The 26363-nt window shown below is 41.4% G+C and overlaps 9 protein-coding genes and 1 long non-coding RNA gene across 13 annotated transcripts; 5 read left to right on the plus strand and 5 right to left on the minus strand.

Moving 5' to 3' along the window:
• The first annotated feature begins 48 nt into the window (after window positions 1-48).
• Window positions 49-2073, plus strand: LOC6560573 (probable ATP-dependent RNA helicase Dbp45A). Its single transcript, XM_001986849.2, has 6 exons — window positions 49-176; window positions 239-780; window positions 839-1005; window positions 1059-1417; window positions 1475-1628; window positions 1697-2073. Exons 1-6 carry the CDS (start codon window positions 101-103, stop codon window positions 1971-1973), a joined length of 1575 nt encoding a protein of 524 aa, XP_001986885.1. The 5' UTR covers window positions 49-100; the 3' UTR covers window positions 1974-2073.
• Window positions 1980-4363, minus strand: LOC6560574 (NAD kinase 2, mitochondrial). Of its 3 annotated transcripts, none has more exons than XM_032735477.1 (6): window positions 4305-4363; window positions 3637-3883; window positions 3093-3318; window positions 2815-3021; window positions 2355-2757; window positions 1980-2281 (listed from the first exon to the last, which is right to left on the minus strand). In XM_032735477.1, exons 1-6 carry the CDS (start codon window positions 4342-4344, stop codon window positions 2178-2180), a joined length of 1227 nt encoding a protein of 408 aa, XP_032591368.1. In that variant the 5' UTR covers window positions 4345-4363; the 3' UTR covers window positions 1980-2177. The 3 variants fall into 3 exon arrangements, with proteins under 3 accessions (XP_032591368.1, XP_032591367.1, XP_001986886.1); XM_032735476.1 differs by having other exon boundaries at window positions 3093-3321; XM_001986850.3 differs by having other exon boundaries at window positions 3093-3333.
• Window positions 4364-4395: 32 nt separating this feature from the next.
• Window positions 4396-6688, minus strand: LOC6559687 (asparagine-rich protein). Its single transcript, XM_001986851.3, has 3 exons — window positions 6604-6688; window positions 5294-6528; window positions 4396-5231 (listed from the first exon to the last, which is right to left on the minus strand). The coding sequence occupies exons 1-3, from the start codon at window positions 6641-6643 to the stop codon at window positions 5142-5144; spliced, it is 1365 nt and encodes a 454-aa protein (XP_001986887.1). The 5' UTR covers window positions 6644-6688; the 3' UTR covers window positions 4396-5141.
• Window positions 6689-7029: 341 nt separating this feature from the next.
• On the plus strand, window positions 7030-8126 carry LOC116805123. The gene is made up of 4 exons (XR_004365041.1): window positions 7030-7215; window positions 7478-7525; window positions 7710-7786; window positions 8031-8126. It is a non-coding gene; the product is annotated as an uncharacterized LOC116805123 (long non-coding RNA).
• LOC6560206 (cytoplasmic tRNA 2-thiolation protein 1) lies at window positions 8101-9345 on the minus strand. The gene is made up of 3 exons (XM_001986852.2): window positions 9212-9345; window positions 8998-9155; window positions 8101-8945 (listed from the first exon to the last, which is right to left on the minus strand). The coding sequence occupies exons 1-3, from the start codon at window positions 9257-9259 to the stop codon at window positions 8120-8122; spliced, it is 1032 nt and encodes a 343-aa protein (XP_001986888.1). The 5' UTR covers window positions 9260-9345; the 3' UTR covers window positions 8101-8119.
• A 219-nt stretch (window positions 9346-9564) lies between these two features.
• LOC6560207 lies at window positions 9565-11091 on the plus strand. 2 transcript variants are annotated; one of them, XM_001986853.3, is made up of 2 exons: window positions 9565-9669; window positions 9726-11091. In XM_001986853.3, exons 1-2 carry the CDS (start codon window positions 9606-9608, stop codon window positions 10619-10621), a joined length of 960 nt encoding a protein of 319 aa, XP_001986889.1. In that variant the 5' UTR covers window positions 9565-9605; the 3' UTR covers window positions 10622-11091. The 2 variants fall into 2 exon arrangements, with proteins under 2 accessions (XP_001986889.1, XP_032591213.1); XM_032735322.2 differs by having other exon boundaries at window positions 9565-9660.
• On the minus strand, window positions 10849-14638 carry LOC6559050 (sulfhydryl oxidase 1). Its single transcript, XM_001986854.3, has 2 exons — window positions 13005-14638; window positions 10849-11631 (listed from the first exon to the last, which is right to left on the minus strand). The coding sequence occupies exons 1-2, from the start codon at window positions 14442-14444 to the stop codon at window positions 11140-11142; spliced, it is 1932 nt and encodes a 643-aa protein (XP_001986890.1). The 5' UTR covers window positions 14445-14638; the 3' UTR covers window positions 10849-11139.
• On the plus strand, window positions 12033-16253 carry LOC6559089 (probable palmitoyltransferase ZDHHC24). The gene is made up of 3 exons (XM_001986855.2): window positions 12033-12048; window positions 15196-15450; window positions 15509-16253. Coding segments are annotated over exons 1-3 (858 nt in total). The 5' UTR covers window positions 12033-12047; the 3' UTR covers window positions 16111-16253.
• LOC6559090 (protein PTCD3 homolog, mitochondrial) lies at window positions 16224-18466 on the minus strand. Its single transcript, XM_001986856.2, has 2 exons — window positions 17996-18466; window positions 16224-17933 (listed from the first exon to the last, which is right to left on the minus strand). The coding sequence occupies exons 1-2, from the start codon at window positions 18341-18343 to the stop codon at window positions 16290-16292; spliced, it is 1992 nt and encodes a 663-aa protein (XP_001986892.1). The 5' UTR covers window positions 18344-18466; the 3' UTR covers window positions 16224-16289.
• A 394-nt stretch (window positions 18467-18860) lies between these two features.
• LOC6561306 (glutathione S-transferase E14) lies at window positions 18861-19995 on the plus strand. The gene is made up of 4 exons (XM_001986857.2): window positions 18861-19060; window positions 19130-19330; window positions 19387-19509; window positions 19577-19995. The coding sequence occupies exons 1-4, from the start codon at window positions 18917-18919 to the stop codon at window positions 19823-19825; spliced, it is 717 nt and encodes a 238-aa protein (XP_001986893.1). The 5' UTR covers window positions 18861-18916; the 3' UTR covers window positions 19826-19995.
• Window positions 19996-26363: the final 6368 nt, after the last annotated feature.

A 26363-nucleotide genomic window follows, 5' to 3' on the forward strand; every position in this document is an offset into this window, starting at 1 on the left:
TTTTTATTATAATATATATTGTTTAGCGAAGATACGTTAATTTGTCAGCCCTGGTCTTGCGCACGTTGTGTTTATTTTGGATACAGTGTTCGCCACAAAAATGCAGCGCAAAGAAACAAATGCTTTTCTACAACTTGGCTTGCGACCATGGCTGGCCAAGCAACTCACCAAGTTAGGTGAGCTAAATAAAATAAAGAACTAAGCTTGTTAGGAGTCTTTAAATTTAACAATTTCTCAGGTCTCAAAGGAGCGACGCCTATACAAGAAAATTGCATACCAGCGATTTTGTCTGGCAAGGATTGCATTGGTGCGGCTAAAACAGGCTCGGGTAAAACATTTGCCTTCGCCTTGCCCATACTGGAGAGGCTAAGCGAAGAGCCTGTCAGTCACTTTGCCCTTGTGCTGACGCCCACACACGAGCTGGCCTACCAAATCTCCGAACAGTTTCTTGTGGCCGGCCAGGCAATGGGCGTCCGCGTTTGCGTTGTATCCGGCGGCACAGATCAGATGATTGAGAGCCAGAAGTTAATGCAGCGACCACACATTGTAGTTGCCATGCCGGGACGTCTGGCAGATCATCTGACCGGCTGTGACACCTTCTCGTTCGATAACCTAAAGTATCTGGTCGTGGATGAGGCAGATCGCATGCTGAATGGCGACTTCGACGAAAGTCTGGCCATAATCGAAAGATGTCTGCCCAAGAGTCGACAGAATCTATTCTTCTCGGCCACAATGAAGGACTTTATGAAAGAGTCCAGCATTTTTCCCATAGCAAAAGATGTGAGTGTGTAAATGTATATAATTTAATATATATTTCAATTAGTTACCTTGTATATAGTGTCTAGAATGGTCGCAGGACTCTGATGTGGCTACTGTGGATACACTCGATCAGCGCTATTTGCTTTGTGCCGATTATGATCGTGATATGGTGCTTGTGGAATCTCTGCGCAAATATCGCGAGGAGAATGAAAACTCCAATGTCATGATTTTTACCAATACGAAAAAGTGAGTGACTAGAACATAAAAATCCTGCAGAAATTATAATATAAGAATTTCAGATACTGTCAGCTTCTTTCCATGACGCTGGCCAACATGGAAATCGAGAATGTTTGCCTCCATGGCTTCATGCGGCAAAAGGAACGTGTTGCGGCGCTGAGTCGCTTTAAATCTAATCACATACGCACGCTTATTGCCACAGATGTGGCGGCACGTGGCCTAGACATACCCAGTGTACAGTTGGTAATTAATCACATGCTGCCGCGTACACCCAAGGAGTATATACATCGTGTGGGTCGCACTGCCAGGGCGGGACGCAAAGGCTTGGCCATCTCAATATTTCGATTTCCACGCGACTTGGAATTGCTTGGCGCCATTGAAGCAGAGATCAACACTAAACTTACAGAGCATCCCATCGATCGTATGTGTCACATAGATCTAATCCAGATTAATTTATATAATTTGTGCATTTTTTTAGAGCGTATGGTGGAGCGCATATTCATGCAGGTGAATGTGTCACGCCGCGAGTCGGAGATGCAGCTGGACAACAATGACTTTGACGAGCGAGCCCAGAACTACAGACGCAAAACGTGGATTATGGAGGGCAAGGACCCAGACCAAATGGAGGCACTGTAAGTGCCAAATCTACCCACCGCAAATATTTATCTACATATTTAATATATATCCACTTTATATGCAGGTATCGCAAGAAGCAAAAGGACAAATTGCGCGAGATACGCCGCAATCGAAGGCAGCAGCAGGCGGATCAGGCCGCAAGTGAGGAGGGTAAAGCGCTGCTACAGGATGAACGCTTCAAGACCGTGGATAGTGCGCGATTTGAGAAGAAGTTCAGGAAACGCCCAGCAGCAGATGAGAAAGCAAAGACGCCACTCAAACAAAGTAGAAGCAGCACATCCAAATCTAAAAGCACATTAAAAAAGAAAGCAAATGTGAAGCGCAAGGCAACTGCAACTTGAGGCTTATTAAATTATGTGAATATATATATTATAACAAATAACTTTCGACCTTACACTACTAAGCAGTCGGGAAACGCATCATTAAATATATTAAATTTAATTTTAATATTTCAGACATGCTTCAAACGAATGCAGCAGTAGAAGTAGCCTTCAGTATTTTTAGAGCAGGCACTTTTCTAACGTCTGTTTTCAAGTTTTGAACTTTCAGTCTAGGGCGATTGCTAGGAGTGCATCCTCAGGATGGACCTCCAGCAGCACTTTGGCACCATCGTTAAACGGATAGGATATGCTGCCATCAATGACCAGATCTGTCAAATGCATTACATATATATATGTATATGTATATATTAAAACAGATTAATCAATCACACTACTACTCACTGGCATCGATGCAGTGCGACTTGATGAACACACTCTGCACAAAGTCGCGCGCCTTGAATGTCTTTGGCGATGGCCATACGCCGACACAGATTTGCTCACGGATGGAGTAGCAGAGGCGCGGATCATCTGGCGCAAAGAGCAGTCCCTGATTGTAGCGCTGGGCGATTTCCTCGACATTCTCGCGCAACTGTAGCACAACCGGCGAATCGCTGCTGGGCAGCGATTGCAGCAGATCGTCTACATTGCTGCTGGTGATACGATTGATGCTTGTATGCCAGGATGTGGATCCGGTTCCGGTGCTGACGCACAGGCCCGAACATTTCGTCTTGTTCACCACATCCTGATGGTCCAGCACCAGCTGCAGGAGAGACACGCGTGCCGACAGATGCTCACCAATGAAGACCTGCAGAGGATTCCAGAATTAGCTCGAACAGACAACTGACTGGGTTAAATCGCAGACCTCGTTGAGCGCCAGATATGGTAAAACACGCTTCATTTTGGCCTTGTACTTGCCAGCCATATGCTTATCCAGCATTTCCGGCGACGTATCCACTTGCTCCATTTTGACAGTCGTGTGCCTGAAGAGGTCCGTCGACTCGGGAATCGTGCCATTGCTGCCTAGAAACGTGGTACGAATGCGTGTTCGATGTATCCACTTAAAGTCGCCCTGCGAGTCAGAGATTAATACAAAATATTAAAGACTACATTGCTGATAAGATATCTGGATTAGTGACTTACGCTCTTGATGCGTTCGACTGCATCGGCGGGATTCTCGGAGTAATGCTTGGGCAGCATCAGACGTCCCTCGGAGTGCTGTGGATCCGAGTTAAAGCCGACAATCGGTGTTTTCTGCTGGCTGAGCGCGAACAGAGGACTGGCACGATTGGCGGACAGCAGAAAGGTGCCATCGCCGCCAACGGGCACAATGACATCCGCCCAGTTCATCACATCCTTGCTCAGAGAGCTTCTAAATTCAAGTCTGCTTGTTTAATAAAGTCAACAGCGACAGGGACACATTATGTGGATGGCGGGAATCAGTACAGTTAATTTCGTAGAATTGACATTTGGACGACGACGACGAGGACGATGATGACACACCAGACATAGCCACAATAAAGCCACACACAAGCAAACAAACGTTAGAAATAAATATATATATATGTATATATATATATATATATATATATATATATAATTATATATACATATATATATGCATACATATAGGTACTAGTATCACATTCGATATATATATATATATAGATAGGTTGGGGCCACGCACCTGCTGGACAACTTCACCTCGCAGCCGACATTCTGGAAGCTTTGCACAATTCGCTGCTCAAAGTCCTTGTGCAGATTGTGCAGATAGAGGACCATTTCGACATCGGTGCCCCGATCGCGCAGCTTCTGCTCTAGCTGTTCGCGTGAAAGATCCGGATGACGCAGTTGCTCCACTTCATAGCGTGACAGCTTCGATACGACCAATGCGCGCTTCAGTTTAAAATTTGCAGGCGCAAAGTTTGAATATTCTTGAATAAAGCAATTGTCAGACATATGTAAAATATTATTTAATTTATTCAAGAACTCCGACAATGTTTTCATTGTTCATCGTTGATAATGAAAACTACAACATTTTTACCAGTACATTTGTCAAAGATGGAATGGAAGCGGACAAAAGATGAGTTTTGGTTTAGAAAATTGAGTAGTCTGTGGCAACACAAAGACAAAATTATCTTAGAATATGATTCCTGGCAATGTCATCAGCACACAATCACATGCCTTAGCCTAAGCTGATAATAAAAAAAGCGGAAACGCGCTGGAAGCGCACAGAGGAATCGGACGAAGTAAACAACGAAAGCAAGCAAGGCAAGCACTTAATAAAAAATTAAGATTGTCCAGCTAAATTGCGCTCCAGAAATTGAAAGTACAAGGTTTTTTGAGGCTGCTTACCTTTGGCTAAATGTTTTAGCAATTGCTTGGACTTCAACATGCTGAGCGGCGATAATGAAGCGGCATTTATTGCTTGGTATATATTTATATATATATTATGCACTCAAGTTATTGAAAATTCTTTATTTATCGGTTTTATACATTAAATGTTGAATATAAATCGAATGTAATAAGGAAACTTAAGAATCGCTCTACGCTTTCCTCGCACAGCTGCTAATTTTAATATTCATTTGTTGTATTTATTACTAAATGTAATTGTAGGTTAATTATTTTCGTAGTTAAAAGTGAATCAATTAACACACTGAAACGTTATCGTTATCCATTTGCAACTTTTGTACATCCACGTTGTAAGCCTTTAGTAGATTTACTAATTGATTGTTTTTGCTTTCAGTTTGCTTTTTCCTAATCGTCAACACATCTCTGCGTTAATAAAAATATTCGCTTTGCCCGTCACTTATCGCGGTTTGCTTATATTTTTGTACGCTTTCGCTTCACATCTCTCTCCCTCTCTCTCACGCACTGCCTCTCTCTTTCTGTCTTGTTGTGCATTGCTGATAAGCGGCACGGCCTTTTCTTATCAGCCGAAAAATAATAATACAAAAATAAAATAAACTTTCAGTTGTACCAGTGTGCGTTGGTTGCCATTCACCGCGGAGCTGTTCTCTTCTTTTTCCACAACGCCTACGCACTATTCACATAGAGCGCCATTCTTATTTTACCATTCGCTTGGAACGAATACTTGAGCGTTAGACTTTTAAATATAAATATTTTTCATTTTGTCTTACGAATTTATGCTACTATGAGCACAAATACTCTCTAAATTGTATTATTGAAGACCTACTGGAAGCGCTGGTGCATCCTCATATTGGTGACTTGAGGACTTATTTCCATGTCCAGTCCAGTTGATTCTTCAGGCAGACCGTTTTGCTGTTTTATGCAAATAGATACTATTATACTCATATTGGGAGTAATTTTGATTGTTTATTTACCTGCAGATAGGAGAGCTCCTGCTGCACATTCTCATTCAGCAAGGGCTTGTGAAAGACCTGGCTCAATAACAGCATGGCATTTTTGGCCACCTCAGCTATATTTAAGTTCTGTCCGTTGTTCTGCAGATCGATCAGACGCACTGCGTCCGAGGCAATCAAAGCACCTGTGCCCGAATTTGCCGTTAAATGCTTCAATTGACTGTTTTGGTTAATCAGACTCGGTTGCAGTTGCCCATCGTTGGTTTTGTCCAAAGCCGGCTCATTGATAGAAGTGACGCGGGCAACATGCCCCAAATTATTTTCAACTTGGTTATTATTGAGATTAAGTCTTTCAGCTTGATAATTATCATTTATATTATTATGAATTAAAGCGCGGCTATTACTTTGAACGTCGTTAGCCGAGTTTGTCAGCGAAGTTATCGAGTTCGAACTGCACCAGTTTTGGCTCGGATAACTATTTAATTTGTAATTTCCTCCATTCAAATATGAACCTTGGCTTTTTTTCGGACTGAGATCGGCGGTCACCTTTAGCGGTGCCTGACCATACTCAAGTTGAGTGTTTAACTTCATGAAGATCTGCTGCTGTGGATTATTATTACAATTATTATTCTTGTTGTTGTTCATGTTAACGTTTAGTTTTTGGCTATTATTGATCGGGTTAAGAAAGTTGCCGTTTCGCCGCTGACCACGTTGCCAATTGGTTCCCAAACGGTCATGTACAGAGATTCGTGAGTTATTGCGATTATTATTAGAATAGTTTTTATAATTTGTCTGTTTTTTAAAGCGCCCAGGTCCAGGGCGATTGAGGCGTGATCCGTGTTGCTGCATTTTTGATTTACCATGAGCATTATTGTGGACCAAAGGAGCAGCGCCCGGTGGCCTGTTGACATTAGTGGGATGTATTCGCCACTGTGTCGAAGTAGGGGGTGTTGTTTCTGCTTGCTCTGGACCCATTGGATCATCGATGTCTTTATAAAGTTGATTAAACTCATTAGTTTCAAACTCAATTTGATTCTGGTTGGACTCATCCACGGGAGAATCATACTCATCAACTTGCTGCTGCTGCGGCTGCTCTTCTTCGTCATCTTCGTCATCGTCGTCATGATCTTCATTGTCATCGGGGTCATCCCTGTAGGATTGTAGATGAGCTGCTTGCCGTTGCTTTCGACCACTGTATCCGGGATAGCTTTTTGGTATATGGGGCTTTGGGTTCACATAATGATCGTAGTATTCGTCTGAACGAAACAAAAGAAAAACGGCAAATTTCAAAAATTTCAAACAATTTTTTTATTTAAAAAATAAGTTCATACCAAGCGGCATCAGTACAGTTGGTGCATTAAATGAAGTCATTTTGAGTTGTGGCCTAGACCTGAGTAAGAGAAATTCACTTTAGCACTGCAATAAAATCTAATCGCTTCTTTTATTTAAGGCAGCAAATTCTTCAAGAACAGTTAGAATTTTAACAAGGCCTGCATGTGTGCGTGTGAAAAATATCGAATCTATTTCGCTTCCAGTTATCGATTCAAGCCTGCGTGCAACTCTGTGCTGACGACTAGCGCAGCCAACGTTGGTGGTTTCCGTCACTTTAATTCTGGCTGTAGAAGATGGCGGTAAATTGAACTCCCAAAATGTAAGTTTATTATATTAATTGAAAGCTGTAAATTGAGATTGCAGCGAATATAACTGTGTCAAGTGTACAACAAGCCTTTCTACAGAACTCAATGCTGCAAGATCAAACTTGAGTGCAGGACAGCAGTCCCTATCCCGGCTATTATTATAGTCACGTGGCAAAGGATCCGTTTCCTGCACTTGCACATTTTATTGCCCACCCACTAAATATAGTTGTATAAACATTATTCCCTTCTTTTTAACAGGTGAATATCAAGCAATAAAGCCAGCGGAAGCAGGCGTATTTCAATTTGGTAAGTGCACATTTATTTTGCAATTCGATTTTGTTTGCGAACACGAGTCGCTGGTGTAAAGATATATTTTCCACTTTAGCTAGTGCTTTTTTTCTGTTCGCAGATTAATTTTGTTTCACACAAGCATAACCCAAATTTATTTCAGAAATTTGCGGTGCATATTTTTTTTGTGAAGCAAACATTTTAAATAAATACATTTATATTGTGGTTGTGAAAGTCGCATTTCGGCTTAACTAATTTAGTTCTATTTTTATTCTTGCAGGCAAAAGAAGAATCTTGGTCGAGATTTATAGCGTATTCTAAAAGAAAGGTAAGTTTACAACTATTTTAAAAGTTCATTTAGCTTCTTTCTCTGATGAAATTTTACATCTGACACCTCATATGAACCACTGTGATTCATTCTATATGTAATTAAATACTGAAGATGCTTTTGAACCATACTTTTCATATCATCTTTAGCAAATTGTTTAATGAAGTACTCTGTTCTTTTGTAGGTTATAGGCGCACATGGGAAGATTTGAGCCGCAAGTGCTGTTGTTCCCTTAAATGCATCGAGAGTTTATCTGATTTGGTTAGTATTCTATTACAAGGTGCTGTTGTATTGCCCTTGCAGTGATGATAATTTAAACCATTCACAGACACCATATAAAAGCTAAGCGCTGACAATCTGCTTCAATATTTTTTTGGAGTTTGGGAGTCTTGCTTAGCCGGTTATGGACCCTGGTTAATAAATTGGCACTGAGTCTTATACCTAATGATCTGCTAATGTTTGTGACCAAACAAGAATACTAATCCTTCATCATTCTCTTTTGCAGGTGCTCTATCCGATCTGACAGATCCAAGCTAATGTTGCGAATCATTGTATGAGAGAAAGTAGCCAACAAATAAATATGAATTTTTGATATTAAAAATCGTTTTTTACTAAATTTGCGCGCTCCCGTAGTGCGAGTTCTTGGTTCTGCTGGGCAATCATGCGATCACCTTTCGATTTCTTGCCAATGCCCAGTTTGGGCAAACCTCGATTAAGTCCCTCCAGCAGAACGCATGCCTTGCATGGCTGCTGAGAGGAAACGAAGCCGCAGCGTTCGCAAATGCCACGCACAGGTTTCTTTGCGGTATCCTTGAAACGCAGCTGCTCGCCCGAATAGATGATGTCCATGATTACCGATGGTCGCACTTTTTCCAGGTCCTTCAGGAAGGCGCGTGCATGTCCCCGATAAGCATTCGGTGCAAACACGCATTCCGTGGAAAAGTATACTAATCTCTTGTAGTGCGCATACATAACGATCTCCTTCTCGTAGCTGTATTTGAGCGGCTTGACCCGGGGAATGGAATCTTCGCCACCGCCAGTGCGGATATTGGTGCAGCGACGCAAACGTGCTGTATCTCCGCGTAGTATATTCATTAGCACCGTTTCCGCAATGTCGTCCGCATTGTGACCGGTTGCGATGCTGTCGACGCCCAACAGTTTTGCACCTCGATCCAATGCTTGACGGCGAAAGACCCCACAAAATGTGCAATTGTTGGAACGGCCAATTTGCGCCACAATACGATCCATAGTCCAACCGTACAGTTCCTCGTAGGAGAGGATTTTCAGTGGCATTTGATAGTCGTCGCGATTTTGTTTGACCGTCTCCAGGCTGTCGTCCCGATAGCCCGTGATGCCTTCGTCAATCGAGAGCAGCACCAGATCCAGACCATAATCATGTCGTTCGTTGAGCAGTTTCATGCTGTAATTACAGGGATTAGGATGGGTGTGAAACGTGTTAGTGTTAAATTTACACATGCGCCAAAACTGTGGAGTCCTTGCCACCACTGGCAGCGACGGCAACCTTTTCGCCACGTCGAAAGAGACGACTCGAGACAATGGTGTGATGGATTTCAGCTTCAAAGGCAGCAAAAAAGCAATCCTTGCACAGAGCGTCGCCGGTCTTAGGACGCTATCAGAATGATAGAACTATAGCTTGTGTTAACATCAATGAAATTCAGTTTTTACCTTTAAAGCGGCTTTGTTGCCACATTTAGCTTTACAATCTATGGGCATTTTTAACAGAATAAATATGTCAACAGATTGTTTATAAATAAAGAACGTGCAGTGATAAGCGCATTGTTGCTATCGATAAATGTGTTCCAGTGTTGAATAATGTTTGACATGAGCAAAATGGGCATTCCATTTGAAACTTAATTTTCAAATGAAAATCCTTAAAATAATCTTATTTTGTACGGCTGATTTTGGATTCATATCATAAAGTTTATTTAAATTCGATACTAAATATAATTATTTAAAGTAATTTTATGTTTATATTTAACAATATTACTTTCTATGCCTATAAGGGAATATCCGCAATGTAATTAAGCTGCTGGGAATGTAAACAGAACGTGGAGTTTAAATGTTGGATGATGAAACTGAGAAATGCATACATCAGAAATTGTACCGCAGCAGGGGTAAGTGCGGTAAGTAGCGTGCGTATTTGCTTACACTCTATAATTTAGCATTTGTTAAAACACAGCAATATTTGCACGTCAATCGGACTTTCGCGTTGAGCTGAAGACGAAATCCACTGCGACATCAATTGCCGCAATAAATGAGAATGCTGCCAGCAACAACAACAACGGGATTTGTATTGGACATGATATTTGGTTGCATATAGCGATGCATCTAGATCCGGAGGACGTGCAAGCCTTTGCTTTGGTATGCAAACAGACCGCCCGGCTGGTGAACTCGCGAGCCTTCTGGCGGAACATGTACAAACGCTATTGCCTGGCTGGATCCATCAAGGTGTGGAATTTGGAGCTGCCCGCCGAGCTGCAATTGGAAGCAATACGTAATTGTGATGCAAAAGCGCTGCGATCACGAGTGATCCAGTCACTTTTCCATTGTTATCGACCGTTTAGTGAGCGAATTGAGCTGGGCTACAAGCTCGACTGGCTGCTGCAGCGAAAATTTGTATGCTGCTCGCAGAGAGAGTTTCGTCGCTTGTGGTTCGTCTATTATACACTTTCGAATCGAGCAAGGACATGTGGACATTTGGCGGAGATGGCGGCGGATACGGATGTGGTCAATGATTGGGAAACACTTGCCGAGGATGATGGTGCACCAGCACAAAGCTATGCCAATCGTCATGATGGTGTTGTCCTGCTGATTGTTGTATGTCGACAATTTATGCCGCTGCCATTCCAGTTGCTCTACAACCAGCAGCAGTCGCGCTTTCGCCTCAAGGCGACCCGTGAGCTGCTCTGCACGGATATGCGGACCACGAACCTGGAACTGGACTTTGTCGAGGATAACAGCAGCAGCAACGGCCAGATCAGCATAACAGTGAAATATTCCCATATGGAAAACTATAAAGTGCTGCCCTGGTGGCATCCAGACTTTAAGACTCATTTTGCATGTCGTTCACGTTGAACAATCTCTCTCAAGATCAGTTCAAAGGTCAGCCATTCTTGTAAACAGCTTTTTCTACAATTGCATTCAATATTATCAGAATCGTGTAATCGAGTATTTTAATGGGCCACCCAGCCACCAATTCTTATCTCAAATGTTTGCACATTGTTGTTTGCGTGGTAAAAGTCAAACGACACGACTCGAAACAGATGTTATAAGTTGTTAGGAACAGACAAGAGCTACCTGAATGATTTGCCGATAAACAATCGTTCGTAGATAGAATTTATTCTTCTATTTGGACTGCTGGTGTATAAAACATTTTAATACGTAATTTTACAAAAGCGATTGTTGTCATTATGATAAAGGATTACAACTGGAAGATTATTGATATATACACTTTCATCTTAAATACTTTGTGTCACATACATACATACATACAAAAAACAAACAATAAAAAGTGGTCGTTCGATATTGCGATCACTTTCGGTGTTCGTGTCTTTTTTTTTTTTTTTTTAGTGTAATTCCTCGATTTGTTTGAATTACACTTTACCGAGCAAATCGTGGCCGTAGGGCTTCTTCCGATAGCCGCCCTTAAAGGCGAACAGTTTGAAGGCCAACACCATCATGAAAATGCAGAAGGCATACAGGAACATGCCCATTCGCACATCCATGTCTGAGAAAACGCTGGAGATCTGACGCTTCTGGCGTTCCTTGACGAGCGCCTCGTGCTGCAGCTGCTCGCGCGGCACACCATAGCGGCTGATAAATTGCGGATTATGTATGTTCTTGAGGAAACTGAGCACCGCATCCTTGTTCCAGTTCAACTCCAAGCTGTCCTTAGAGGCATTTGCGGTTGCCCGACGACACTGAGCACAGCTGTTGGCACTGGGAAATTGTATTTTTGGGAATTGTGGATCCTCGGTCGCATCTCCGGCTAGTCGCTGATTGACCTCATTGTGCGCCGCCCATAGCCAAAGTACGGCTTCGTCTTTCGAGGCTACGCTCCAGATTTTTCGGCGTGCTGCCATTTCCTAAGTACGACACACCATATAGATTAATAAAGATTTCTCGTACAGCAGAGACAGATACACTTGTGTCAATTTTTTTTTTTTTTTTAGCAATTTGAACAGCTGCTGATAGGAGTATAAAAAACAACAATTTAGGTCGGTGTCGAAGATAAATAAAGACAAATTGTAATTTTACGCTGGCTTTTGCTGGTTACGCAACAAACATCATCAGTATAATAAACATCAGTGCAAAGAATTTCTAAACAATTTCGCAATCCACGTTGATCTTGCATACGTGACCGCTCAATTAAACTTATTTATCAGCATAATACATACAAATAATAAGGGCTTTGACCCCCCATAATACATGAAAAACATACAATATGCTCAATCAGCATTAAACGAGTTGCAAAAACTAGACTGCTGTACATCTGCACAAAAGTAAGTTAACTATTCTACGCAAACAGATGGAACATTTGTTTAAATAATTGACGCCAATTTCTGGGTCACTCCACGCTTTGTCCTATTTTTATTTTTGCCACGGAAGTTTCTATACCAAATTTATATTTATTGTGTTAGAGTCACGGTCTTTCAATTACCACGTCTATTGGCCATAATATGCCAATCAGGAAATTCAATTATTACCGCAACTGGTTAATTAAATTATATGTATATATAGTTATATATATATAATACGCAATATGTTCTTTACTAATTGTTAAGAGTAGTTAAATTCATAAAGTTTACGCGTCCAAAAATGATACTGAATTTATATTTATTATGCAAAGCAGGGCATTAGAAGTCTGGTGTCCATCTACATGATAAGCCCCAATAGAAGAACTATAAAATTTCCGCGAACTGTTGAATTTTTGGCCTTATTAAGCTATGATTCACAATTCACATAAATTCATTCATGCGAGTTTATATATTTAGATATTTCAATAATACCACTCAATTTTTCATAGATAACTTCATCCATTCCTACTTAATTCTCACTTTGTAAGTGTAATCGAATTTGGTATAAGTACTAACCCATTAGACAAAAACGAATCTAATTTATTTAACATATATATTATTGTTCGCGATTATGACTGTAACCCGTAAGTCGAAGTTGATAACTTGGCGTTGTTGTTGCTGTTGTGAGCTTAACACATTAAAGCAAACAAGTATTTTTTTTTGTTGAACAATGATTAGTCTATAACTGAACACAATTTTTCCCCCGCTTGCGTCAAAATAGCCCGAGGGTCATACGCTGATCTCATAGTGAAAGCATATATATATATATATATATATATATATAATACGACATTAACAACAAGGTATTATTAACACGTAGGCAAAATTTGAATTGATTTTGGAGAGGAAGAGAGAGAGAGATTAGAAGCTATGTGACCCACCTGGAAATGGTTGCTGCAATCGGTGCAGCCAAAGAAATTCCGAACGTAACCATGCATTGCCTGTAGCACTTCGAGTGGATCCTGTGCCTCTTCATTGCCGGCTGACTGTACGCTCAGGTAATGGAAAAGTGTCCACAGTGAGCAGGTAAAGCCGCGCAGATGCGGACTGGAGCCAGTGCAGCCCACATAATTTGTGGTGGAATATATTTGACCCAGTTTCGATACCAAGCGTCGCAGCTCCTGTTCGAACTGTTGACCCGACAGCTTTTGATTGAACTGCACCACAAACTCCCTCAGCTTGCTGACCATCTGCCGTCCATTGGTGCCCAACGGATTGTAACGTTCCAGCACAGTTAGGAAACGCTGGAGAGCAACCAGGGGCTCACCACCAATCTCATTCTGCTTGGACACCTCGTTGTGGAGAATGGTGCGTATTGCCTGCTCCAGATCCGCTTGATATATCAAATGCTTATTGCGATGCACCTCGCTGATAATTTCGCTGACTTCTCGATTGCGACCGATTGGTGCAGATGGGAGCTGCTGCTGTTGCTGCAACTGCTTTTGCGGTCGGGGCGTCATGTTCAAAGCACGAAGCGCAGATTCTATGGCCTGGGCATAGGCTATGCTGGTTTGATTGGCTGGCGTGTGTATTTGGATGGCACCCCGCCGATCCAGCAGCGCCAGCTGATGCTGCTTGCTATCAATTTTGAATTTAGCAGCAATTGTAGCATCGTTAATACGACGCACCTCCACCGCTGGCCAGTTCAACAGAAACATCGCCGTTTCAATTGCCAGCGTGGAGTTCTCCGGCTCAAAGATTAGCGCTATCTGCTCCTGCACGCTTTGCAGATCCTCGAACAGATTACCAGCCGAATCAGACTCCGTAACAGGCGCAACATTTGGCCAATGTATATTATTCGCAGTCTGATTCTCGACTGACACTAGACCAGCGAGCAGCGAGCGCAACTCGTCGGGATTTTGTGTCTCCAGTTTGACGCCATATTGCGTGGCGGTGGGCTGGAAGCTAGGTCCCAAGTAGCGCAGCGTGGGATAGCTCATCACCTCGTAGGTGCGACAAATGCCATTGTTCTCCTCTGCGGCACAATCGATGGCACTCACAATCACCACATCCTGCCACGGATGCAGCTGCTCCGCCAACTTTTTGTAGACGGGCGCAAAACGTCTGCAATGCCCACAATATGTATTGTAAAATTCAACCAGCGAGCCGCGATTCTGTTCCAGCACCGTCTCATTGAAATTGTTAACGTTTAGCTTGACAACCTTATCTTTGCCATCGTACAGACCCAGCAGCTCGTCCTGCGGTTCAGACTGCTGTTTCAACAGCGTCTCGTATCTATTGAGGGGGACGCCAGCAGAGATCGATTCCAGCAGGTAAATTACGACTAAACAAAGTGCCAGCTGCGCACCTTGTCGATTCATTGTTTTTGGTGTGTGTTGAATGGTGTTGTTTGTGGTGTGTTGTCGTTGTAGGTGTTCGGTGCGCAATGCAATAAGTACGACTGATACGATATTTATTTTACCGTAGCATTTGGAATGTTTTATGGTTTCAGTAATTTTTGATTACCAGCAGCGTTTTTGCTTTGCGCTCGCCCTCTCTCTTTCTCCCACTTGTATTTCTTCTTTGCATTAGCAGCTCTCAATAGAGATGAGCAGCATCAGCTTTGTGACTGCGTCATCGTGACTGCATCACAGTGACTCACGCACATGCATTTAAATAGCCATGGAGAGTTATTGGGGTAGGGTAAATGTTTATGCAGCTGTGACTGAAATCAGGAAAATGCTCGCAGGCTTTTTGAGGTAGGTTTGGCATTGCAGTTAGTGTTGCTCAACCAAAACAACTCAATAGTCACTCAATATAGGAAAAGCAAAATTTATATTTATATGGTCAAACATGTTATTAGTTAAAGTAATTTAATTAATTCATTCATTCATTTAATATGTATTTTAATAACATGTTAATTTATTCGCATTTAATGCTGTGACTTTCATTTTCTGTTCATTTCATTCAGCTGCTTTCACTCACGCACGCAAGCAAAATCGATACACAAAATTACCAAAAAATATCAAAATACTATCGATAAGCCAAAATACTTATTTATTTACTAATGCTTGTGTCCAACTGGACTGTCAAACGAATTTAAAAATTGTTATTTATTGTAAATTAATTTAGTGAACTTTAGAATTATGATACTACGACCATTGGGTCGGGCATTTCGCCCACGTTCCATTGCCGATGGAGCGTGTTTCATGCTTATTGCTGTTTTCGTGCCAATCACGTACATCTTTCAAGTCACCGTCATTATGCCGGAACTGCATAATGTGGGCAGCTTCTGGTACACAGTTATCTGGCTGGCCGGACTCTTTTTGGTGTTTAATCTAACGTCCAACATGCTGGCCTGCATGCTGGTGGATACGTCTATTAAAAGCAAGTAGCTATCCATATTCAGTATGTTCATTTTTATCTGAACAAACTTACTTTGCAGTGGTTATACTGAAACCGCCGCTGGAGGCTCATCTGCTCAGTCGCTGGCACATGTGCGATATGTGCCAGACGCTGGTGCCGCCCCGTGCCTGGCACTGTGAGGTGTGCAACGTGTGCGTGCTGAAGCGGGATCATCACTGTCGCTTCACCTGCTGCTGCATTGGTCACCACAACTATCGCTATTTCTTCTATTATCTGCTCTACATGTGCATCGGCGCCTGCTATGTGAGCATCAATGCCAGCATTTATCTCTGGTATCTGCACGCCGACTACTACTGGCGACCATATACCCTCATTACCATCTTTGTGCCGGCACTGAGCCTTACCGTGCACGCGAGCTGGGAGAACTTTTATGTAGTGATCTACGAACTGAATCTGTTGGCCTTTGGTATGTCCACGTTGCTGCTCATTTATCATCTGCCCATGTTTAAGCGTGGCGCTGTGATGAAGGAGCGCCAGAGCACCAAATATGATCTCGGCTTGCGCGCCAATTGCGAAATGGTGCTGGGCAAGCGGATGCACTGGACCTGGCTGTCGCCTTTCGTGCGCAGCGATCTGCCGCACGATGGCGTCAACTGGCTGCCGGGGCCGAAAAAGGATTGAATCACAAATATCAATATCCAGACTAGTCATACTTACTTAAGCAATCTCAGCACAAATCGAATGAGTTTTAGTATTCTATCGATGCATTCCCTGCATTTATATACACATTTAAATAATTATAAACTAATTTGTATTTATTGCAATTACAAAACGAATTTAATCAGACAACCGATAGGATTTTATTTCTCTAGGAAGCCTTCACCGACGAGCGACTTCAACTTGGCCAAATGCACTTCGCTTAGCGTGTAGCCATCATGGATGCACTTTGCCAGGGCACTCGTCTCCATGTTGTTCTCCACGGCATATTGGAGGGCGGCGAGCGCCTGAGTGGGCGCCTTATGCACCACGGCCGCCTCCACGTATTCGAGCAGGGCGGAGTCGGCTGGTGTGCCGGGAATGCGATGCTGCTGTTTGTCAATGTAGGCGAAAACCTCGCTGGCCTTCTCGAAGCTGCTGGTGTTGCCGGCGTCCCGCACGAGCAGCGTGAGAATGTTGCCCAGCATTTGGCCGGTGAAGGAGACCTTGCGGATGCGTTTCGCCGACTCCTCGATTTTGTTGAACATGTCCAGGGCGACCTTGGCGCACTGCTCGGGTAGCTGTTGCTGGGCGGGCAGTTCAGCATTTGGACGATTATCGACCATTATGCGAAGCACATAAAGCAACAGACTCTCGCGATGCGTATGATCAAAGATGACCATGTCCGACCATATGCGAGGCACCTGGTCAACGGCTCCACTGATCTCCACAGCTCTGAGTATCTCCTCCATGATGCCCGGCTCCGGGATGTATATGTTGGGCACTAGCAGATCGTAGGTCTGCATAAAGTCCTCAATCGATTCGGTCTGGCAGAGCAGGGCCAGATAATTGCGATAGTAGATGGACTCCTTGAAGGAGTCGCCAACCAAATCGTAATTGCTGCCCGTGTGCAGTAGGTCATTCACCTTCTTGGCCAGCGCCTTGTCATGCAAATGATTGCGGCACACATCCATAGCCGTTGCAAAGAAATACGTGTCCTTGGGATGCTGAATCTTAAACTCCTTGCCTCCAATCTCGTTCAGAATGTCCACAATAACATGGGAGACTGGAGCACGCTCACGACAGAATATGATCAGCAGGTAATAATAGGTGCCTAAACTGGGCACCACGCCCAGCTGCTTAAATTCAGCCAGCAACTTGAGCGCTGAGCTGCGAGCCAGTTTGAAATTGCCAAAGGAACTGATGCATTCGAGTAGCGCATTCAGCGTATTCAGATTGGGATGCAGCTGCTGATCGGCCATCTGCTGTAGCAACTCCGAGCACAGCTGCCAACGCTGATCGGCCGAGTCCTTCAGATAGCTGACAATCTGTATTATGGCATTGTAGGTGTTGGTGTCCAGTTGTATCTGCCTCTCATTCGCCTCCTGGAGCAGCGCATAGGCACGTTCACACTGCAAATACTTGGCCATGCCACGGATGAGGGCTGCATAGGATTGGGGAGTCTTTGGCTCAATGGCTTCATAGAGTTTCTCGGCCAAATCTCCATCTTTCCATGTCTTGCCGTGTCGCTCACGCCGACGACTATTCTGCAGGAACCAGCGCTCTTCGATATACTCCTCGGGCAGTGGTTCCTGATTGTTGTAAAAGCAGACCAGCTCCAAAAGACTTTGCTTGAGCGCATCACTAACTGCGACGCCCTTTTGTTCCAGCAAGTTGTACACCAGCGTCGCATCCGTCAGCTCACCTTGATCAATCAGCTGCTGGAGGGAGTCCACATCCACATCGGACTGTTCCGTGTAGACCATGGATGGTGCAAACTTTTCAATGGCCGGTTGCGCCTCTTGATGCTAAATTGTGTAACGAAGCAAGCTATTAGATTTAATATTTCAGATTTCCTCCTTTCTCTTACCAGGAACAGTTCGCGATGCTCCTCCTTAATCCAATTGGCCGCCTTGCGTCCCGCCTCCTTGGACAGAGCATAGGTCCGCTTGGCCACATTCGACATGGGTATCAGGTAGGGATCATCGTGGTATTTGTAGTGCGGCGCCGTCGAGTCACGTCCTACGGTGCTGGCCAACGCCTGCAGCAGATCTGTTGACGAGCGCTGAATCCGTTTGGGAATTTCAATGTGCTCTTCTTCCTCTTTTGCGGCAGTGGCCGGCGATGCGGCGATTGTGTAATGTGTGCCATTGCCACTGGCAATGTGACGCGTCAGACGGCATCTGGATAGCAGTCTCAATTGGGCCGAGAGGTACATGCTGAGTGATTTGACAGTTAAAAATCACTTCACTTTAAGTTAAAGTTATTTAATAATATTTAGCAAAATTAAATTGCTCTTCAGATGGTAGCAGCAGTGTGACCGAAGTGAGGAAGTGAAGAATGTGTAACAGCTGTTGGCAGTCGACGATGGCATGTCGATTAACTGAGGCGGTTTGTCGATACTGATCGACTGGCGTGGAGCCAACTGAACGAATCTGGCTTTACATTAAGTCCGGTATTTTAATTTTGAATTTTTCCTATTTATTTTCTTATATAATTAATTGAATGTAAAATGAAAATCAATTTGATGTGAGCGTAAATATGGCTACTGATTATCTGGAATGTGTGTCTATTATATACTTTCCTTCTTGCAGCCTGACTTAAATTTAGCTTTACAAATATAAGTCTCTCTTTCTCTCTCTCTCTCTCACTCACTCGGGATTTATTTTATCTCAGTTTTTATATATGTAGCTCAGAGAACAGCTGTTTGGGTTTCAGTTGCTCGCTTGCAGTGAGAGCGGTCGTATTGTTCGTTGAGCTGTTTGTCCGTCTTGGATTCGACTGTCGAATCATGTCCAAGCCGATCTTATATTATGATGATCGCAGTCCGCCTGTGCGCAGTTGCCTGATGCTAATCAAAATGCTGAATATTGATGTGGAACTGCGCTACGTTGACTTATTCAAAGGTGCCCAGTTCGAGAAGCAGTTCTTGACGGTAAGCCATGCAAATCTTATGCCGATTTGGCTAATTTCATTCCAATTTTTGTTTCTCTCCGTTCTTCAGTTGAATCCGCAGCACAGCGTGCCCACTTTGGTGTATGGAGATCTTGTGCTGACCGATAGTCATGTGATACTCATCCATCTCGTGGAGCAGTTCGGTGAGACGGGTGAATTGTGGCCCATGGATAATAATGGCAGACTGAAGGTGCTAAATCGCCTGTTCTTCGAATGCTCTTTTCTGTTTCGCCGTGACAGTGATTTAATGGTGAGTTCTCATTTAAGTCCGGGCTCTGACAGATGCACTTACTCAGCTTACCACAGTCGGAAATCGTACGCAAGCAGTTCGCCAATGTGGATGTGGATTACCACGAGCGCAAGCTGTGCGAGGCATACGACATCATGGAACATTATTTAACCGACCAGCAGTTTATGGCCGGCGAACAGGTGAGCCCAAGTTGGAGAACTAAAGCAAAACCACAAAATTGTAATTGAGTTTTGTTTTTTTTTTTAGCTTACGCTCGCCGATATATCCATTGTGACCACATTGAGCACCGTGAATCTCATGTTTCCAGTGACGGCGCAACGTTGGCCGCAATTGCATCGCTGGTTTGCTATAATGCAGCAATTGGATGCCTATGAGCTGAATCTTCTCGGCTTGGAGAAACTGCGTGAAATTATAGAGCAACTGGGCAAGTTTCACTTTCCCCAACACCAGCAGCAGCAGCATCAGCAGTTGCAGTCCGATGAGGCGACAAAATAATGCTGATATCATTTAGTACAGTGATCGCTCTAAGGAATGTTTTCTTGCTAGAGTTGATTGCAATTGTAAATTCTTATTGAAATGTACTAATGTCTATAGAAGTTAATTGCATATTCTGTATTCTGTTCAATTGTGTTTTTATATACAATAAATGAATTGAAAATATAAAACGAATATTTATTTAATCAAAGGAATCTATTATTCAAAATATAAAACAAAAACAAGGATCAGTCATTATTTTTTTTTATGGAATGCATACACAAATAATAAATAAAAAACAATTTGTAATTTTTATTTGTATTATTACAACTCTGGATAGCCAGGCTGAGTGCAAATGCTATTTATCTTTTGGATAAATTCTGAAAATAAATTTGTTATTATAGCTGCTGTCTGTAGACTAGACTTGTTAATTGCGTTTACTGTTTGCTCAAGGCATATGATGTGTGTACATAACAACCGCTAATGATATTTTAGACCCATTCTTGCAGCTGGACTTCATTAGCACACGCAGAGTCCAGCTGAAGTCCTGCTCAATTGTGGAGGGTTACGCGTACTGTTTGCACTCGAAATGTTGGCCAATATTTGCGTACGGAGCGACGACAGCATGTCATGCCTAATGGCCATATCGAGTGCGTTGAATTGAGTTGGGTATTACTTCAAATGCCATAAAGTACTAGGCGTTAATTGCACGCACCTGATGTAATTTATGACTTGCTGTTCTTATTCCCTGGTCACCCAACTCAAATCTACTTTAACCGACTCGGTGCGCACATAGAACACTCCCTCGACCCTGGACATGCCAGTCAGCATGAGTCGACCCTTTCTGATGTCAGTCAGTGGCAATCTCAGTTGCTGCCACGTCACCTGGCAATTTTACTTTTGGACGGGGAAAGTGCACAAAATGCAACAATTGCTATCCGTTTTGCTTTGGGCAAAAATCTTCTTTCAAACTTTGCAATTTTGCATGCAGTGTCCCAACGTTATTCTGTATAAAAAGCTTATATTAATAAAAAGTACATTTTAACTGTCACTCTTGTTGGATGCACAATCTGTGACGCTTACTTGATTTTGTGAGAATGCCTGAGATGCAATAACAAGAATAGCTTTAAATAATAATGTATATCTATAATATATATTGACTCTAAATACTCAGAAAAACAATCTGTATGCATTTTAGAAAATTGCTTTACTTTTAATTTATTATTCGGAAAGTATATGTGGTTACAAAATTGGTCAACAGTTAAGCTACCCCACTTTACCACAGGTTACACATCAGCCACAAAAAATAAAAATTTAAAAATCGATTACCAGTTTTTAATTTGCGTGAAATAATGATCTGAGTACACGAGGCCTGCAAAATTGTCGTTGCCTTCCGGGCAGAATAAGGCCAAAAGACTCAGAAAACACCTGTTGCAATTTTTTTGCCGATTATTGTCTGCGATGTTGCTGAATTTGACATAACCATTATACTCATTTTTTTAACCAATTTTAATGGATTCAGAGTATAAAAATTCGAAATTTTTATTATTATTATTGATTTCATAAATTTTTACATTTTGTTTGTTTTCCCTTTTGCTATTTGCATTTTGTGTTGAATTCGATTTAAAATCAAACTGCCGGCAACTGATTTTATTTATTGTGCTAAAAACCGTACCAAAAAACCAATATCAAAAAATTATCACACAGGCAGAGATCTGTAATCTTGGATAAAAATGATACAGCATCTAAAATTCTATTTGATTTAAGGTTACAAATATCGAAACATAGTAATCAACAAATTTTATTGGGTAAAGATCGATTGGTTTGGGAGAAAATATGGTCAAAACCAGTATTAAGTAAGAGGGCACAGCACATAGCCAGATTAAATGTTGCAAGAGCCAGGAGTAGCAAAATGCGAATTTTCTGATGAAAACCATTTTAATTTCAATGTCTTAAACGCTTTAAATTATTACTGGCTCGACTTGAAGAAGTCTGACAGATTTTTCCCTACTGGAAGTCGTTGTGGTGCTTCACTCATGATTTGGGCTGCATTCAGTCATGACAACAGGACCCCGATTTGTAAAATTTCAGGTCGAATGAGCACGGAGGGTTTTAAAAACCTGTTGCAAAGTTTTGGTGAACTTAATGAAGCATCTACCAGACCCAAATGTCTTATTCCAGCAGAATATTGCTTCAATACATGTGCCGCGAGCCTGTCGTGGGTGTATTCGGGATAAGAATTTTAACCTTTTAGAGTGGTCAGGAAGATCACCCGACCTGAAACCCATAGAGAACATATGGGGACACCTGGTCAGTCGATTTCAAGTTGGTACTCGACAGTTTGACACAGTTGAGCAGCTACGAAGGCGGTCGTTAACGACTAGTCCACAATCCCACTATCTGAGTTCTAAAAAGTCGTTGAATCGATGTCAAATCGATTTTTTTTTGGCTATAAACAAATCTATAAGCTGAACTCATTATTATTGTGTTAGTTTTATGTAATTTCTACAAATTATATTAATTTTATTAACACTGCTTGTAATCCAACTGAAACAAAAAAAAATTAATAAAAAATGTTGTGTTAATTTTACAAATTTAATTCCTTTATTTTTTGACGTGTATTTAACAATTAACTTTTGTGGAACAAAACATTTTTTTATTATTTTATTTTCAATTTTATAAGGAAAAAATCGAGTGCCTTTAATCGAATGTCGCGGAGTGTATGTCTGTTTGATTATTTACATAACAGTCGCATGCGAGGAGAGAAGGGAGGCGGGGAACTGGGATTCGACTGGACGAAGAAGAGTTGACCACGATTAAAAATGTTGTTTGTATTGAACAAGTTAAAATCGAATTTAAAGCCAATTACAACAACATCAATAATTTGCAGATGCTTTAATTACATTTCCTTGATTTATTGTCGCAAATAATTATACTAAATAAATATTACGATATTGGAGAGAGAGAGAGAGAGGGAAAGGGGGTGAGGCGTGAGTTGTAATTGCATAAATTGAGAACAGCGACAAAGTCGGACCGAAAAGGGGTAAAAGCAGGGACGACAACAAACCAAACGCCTAAAAGCAGACAACGCCTTTTGACAAGAGGCGCCATAATTAAGCGCATAATGAGTGTAAATTAGCATAGCTGTTAAAAATTTCAAGTAGGGACTGGAGCAGAGGGTGTTGTGCCTCAAATCGAGTTATAATGACAAGCGACTCCAACAGCAACAACAACATATTTTGTGTGTTTTTTTTTCCATGTCTCTGGGAACTTTTTTGGCAGCATTTCTTGTTTGAATCCCGTGGCAGGTGCTTGTGGGGCAGGGTTAAGGTCTTCTGCAACTTGAGCTTAATGCTGAAAAATAAATTTTGCAAATTGATTTATGGGAAAAATGTTTGCTTTGATGTCACATTCACATCAGCTTCAAGTTCTGCTTCTGCTTCTTTTTTTTGGCCTTACTCAATTTACTGCAGACCTTTTCTCTTAAGTCGAAAATCTCATTAAGTGCTGCTATCTATTAACTATACCCAGATGCTTGCTTTAAAGTGTTGCCTAGCCCAACTTAGGATTACTTGAACGATCCACATGCGCACCAAAGCACCACAGCAACAGCGCACCAACGAACCACCGCAACACCGCACCACCGCATTGCTGGACCACTTAACCACAGCCAGGAGCATGCCGAGTCAACGGTGCGTGTGCTGCGAAAATATTGACAAAGTTTTATGGTCCAAGCATTCCATCAGCACTTTAAGCCACATTTGTTGATTCTATTTGGGTCAGACAAGTTTCGACAAGAAATAAAAAGATTTTCCTCTTTTTCATTTTCTTTTCTCCCTGCCTTTGCCAAAACTCTGAAGTTCGCCAAATGTCAGTTTTTGCGGACAGCGAATTGAAATTCAGTCGTAGCTGAATTATTGATTAAAAGGGCGGCAAAAATGGAAAAAAAGAAATCAAGTTTTCTTTAGTGAAGGGTGTTAAGCTCATTAATACCTTGTAAGTTAAGCAATCAATTATTGTCTAGAAAGATATGATATAATAATTGATTGCGTAACTTTGGTGTTAATTAGATATTCATTGCTGAATTTACTCAGCTGCCACAAAAACTTAAAACTTGTTGTTAGTTTTAGATTTTTATTTTGTCTATTTTGAAACCATGATTGGTATTCATCTAAATATTATATTTCATTTATATTCATTAAGACTTAATTAAAAATACTTGTCACATATCTAAATAAGGATTAAAATAAACTGAAATAATAATGTTATAATGTGAGAATATCTTAATGCTGAACCAAAGTTTGAATCTTATCATACCTGCCTTAGCCACTTTGTAATAACAGGGTATAGAAACTTATTTTAGCTTTCCACTTTTCGAACAATTATTACCTGTATTTGGTTTTTCTAATTTTATCTTCTTTCAGCTTGAATGAGCAGCAATTTTATTGAATTGGGACTGGGAACCAACCTTTTTTTTTTTTTGTATGTTGGCTGCTGTTTAAGTTCATGTTGGTTGGAATGCGTAATTAGGGTTCTTAATTTTATTTTTTACTTTAAGCCATACGGTTACATTGGCCATCTGGATTGAAATATGCGAAAGCAAAGTTGAAGGGCTGTAAATTATTTGCGGGCAGAGAAAAACCAAAGCAAATAACACAAGCGAACAGGAAAAGTTCAAAAGGAGCCAAAGAGACTCACAATGTAGAAGCCACAATAAGAAGTCAAAAGAAAAAAGAATAGAACAAAAGCATAAATAATTAAAATGTCTGTCAATAAATGCAAACCACAGTGCGTGCACAGCTAATTTATATTCTTGCGAAAAAGGGTATACAATATGTTTACTTAGTATGCAAATAAAGTTTCTGCAAATTTGCACGAACATTTTTAATTGCCTTTCGCGGCAAAAATACAAACGAAGTACAGACGTCAAAAGAATTATGTGGAACCTATAAATATCAATGGCCAGCTCTATTCCTGTTGTGAGGGTGATTTTACTGTGGACCACTCGGCGTATGCTCGATGTGCTGTATTCATATTAATATTTTTATAGCGCAATGACGACATTGAGTCGCGTGTTTTTCCAATAAAATATTAAGCACCAAGTCAACTTTTTAAATAAATAATGCGACTATTTTTAACTGACTGTCCGCAATGGCAAATGGAACTATGTATTTAGTCGCCAAACAACAGCTGCTTTGTTTATTTACGATTATTTGTGAAAAATGTTCGTTACAGGCGAAAGCGCAAAAGTCAAGTGTGAAATATTTTGACAGTGGGACAGACAAAGTAAAGCCTGACTTCATTTCCGATTCCATGTTGTAAAAAGAACGGAAATACGTTGAGCAGCCACTCCAAACAATATCAAACAAGTGGAATTAACCCACAGAAGCAGCGAAAATAGGAAAGCATTTCCCCCCAAGGACAACACAGTAAAACCCCCTAACGCATTGAACCCATTTTCGCTTGACTTCCTTTTTGTTTATTTATTTTTTTTTTGTTGTGTTTATGCGTTGGCATTTGTTTTGCACTAGTAGCAAAGGGCATTGGTATTTTGTTGTGGCATATGTTACACACAGTACGAAAACTCTTTGGTTACCCCAATTACATTTAATGATTGTCTGTTTGTTTCTCTCAATAAATGATATTCAATACATTCATAAGCAAAAAAACACAGATTGCCATTAAAATGGTAACAGGATATAATTGATGACGTCTAAACGAAGTAGCTACTTTCATATTGTACATTTGTTAAGGGTAATCAATATTCGTCTTGCACTCGTTAGCAACTGCTTGTTGCTTATTGTGGCAACAATTTTTGGTCATTGCCATTGCCATTGCCATTTTGTGGAATGTGGCCTTTTGTTACGTTTTTATGTTGATTTATGTGAATATAATCCGAGCGCATTTAGCATGGAGTGCCAGGCGCTAACCAAGTCTAAGCCTGCTCTTGAACTGTTTGCGTGGGCGACTCCAAATCAAATTTACTAAGCAAACAACAAAAAGTGGCAAGCGTTGAAGCGGTCAACTTGCTATTTATATTTGCCATCTAAGCTGCTGAAGAACTATGTATATATATATATATTATGCGCTATTCCTGGGAAATTGGGGTATATTCGAATAACAGAGCCAGTGAATATAACCAACTTTATAAAAACAATTACGAATGTTGTGCTTATAAACATTATTCTCATAATTTATATTTGTATTTTGCTATTTATTTTAATAATATCTAAGTGACACTAGGATTTCAAGTTGCATTCCACACAAACAATTGTAACTTAATTTGATTTTCAATTTTCTTGTTTCATTTTTCTTCATTATTTCAAGCTATGGCAACGCGAATTGTAATCACAAAATTGTCTTGGCAGTCGCGAAGCATTCATTTAATTTGGTAGCCGAAAGGCAAATTTAAATTCACTGAAATGAAATGACAGTAGGCAATGAGATGTTATTTTGGCCATTGCCAAAAAACCAAATTTTGCTAATTAAAAAATTGCTGCCTTGGGGGACAACTCGGCGACTCGGCCCTAGAACTGGACTGCTTTGGTCCACAACGGCT

This window comes from Drosophila grimshawi, unplaced genomic scaffold (genome assembly GCF_018153295.1).
Source record: "Drosophila grimshawi isolate 15287-2541.00 unplaced genomic scaffold, ASM1815329v1 contig_1369, whole genome shotgun sequence".
Classification (NCBI taxonomy): Eukaryota; Metazoa; Arthropoda; class Insecta; order Diptera; family Drosophilidae; genus Drosophila; species Drosophila grimshawi.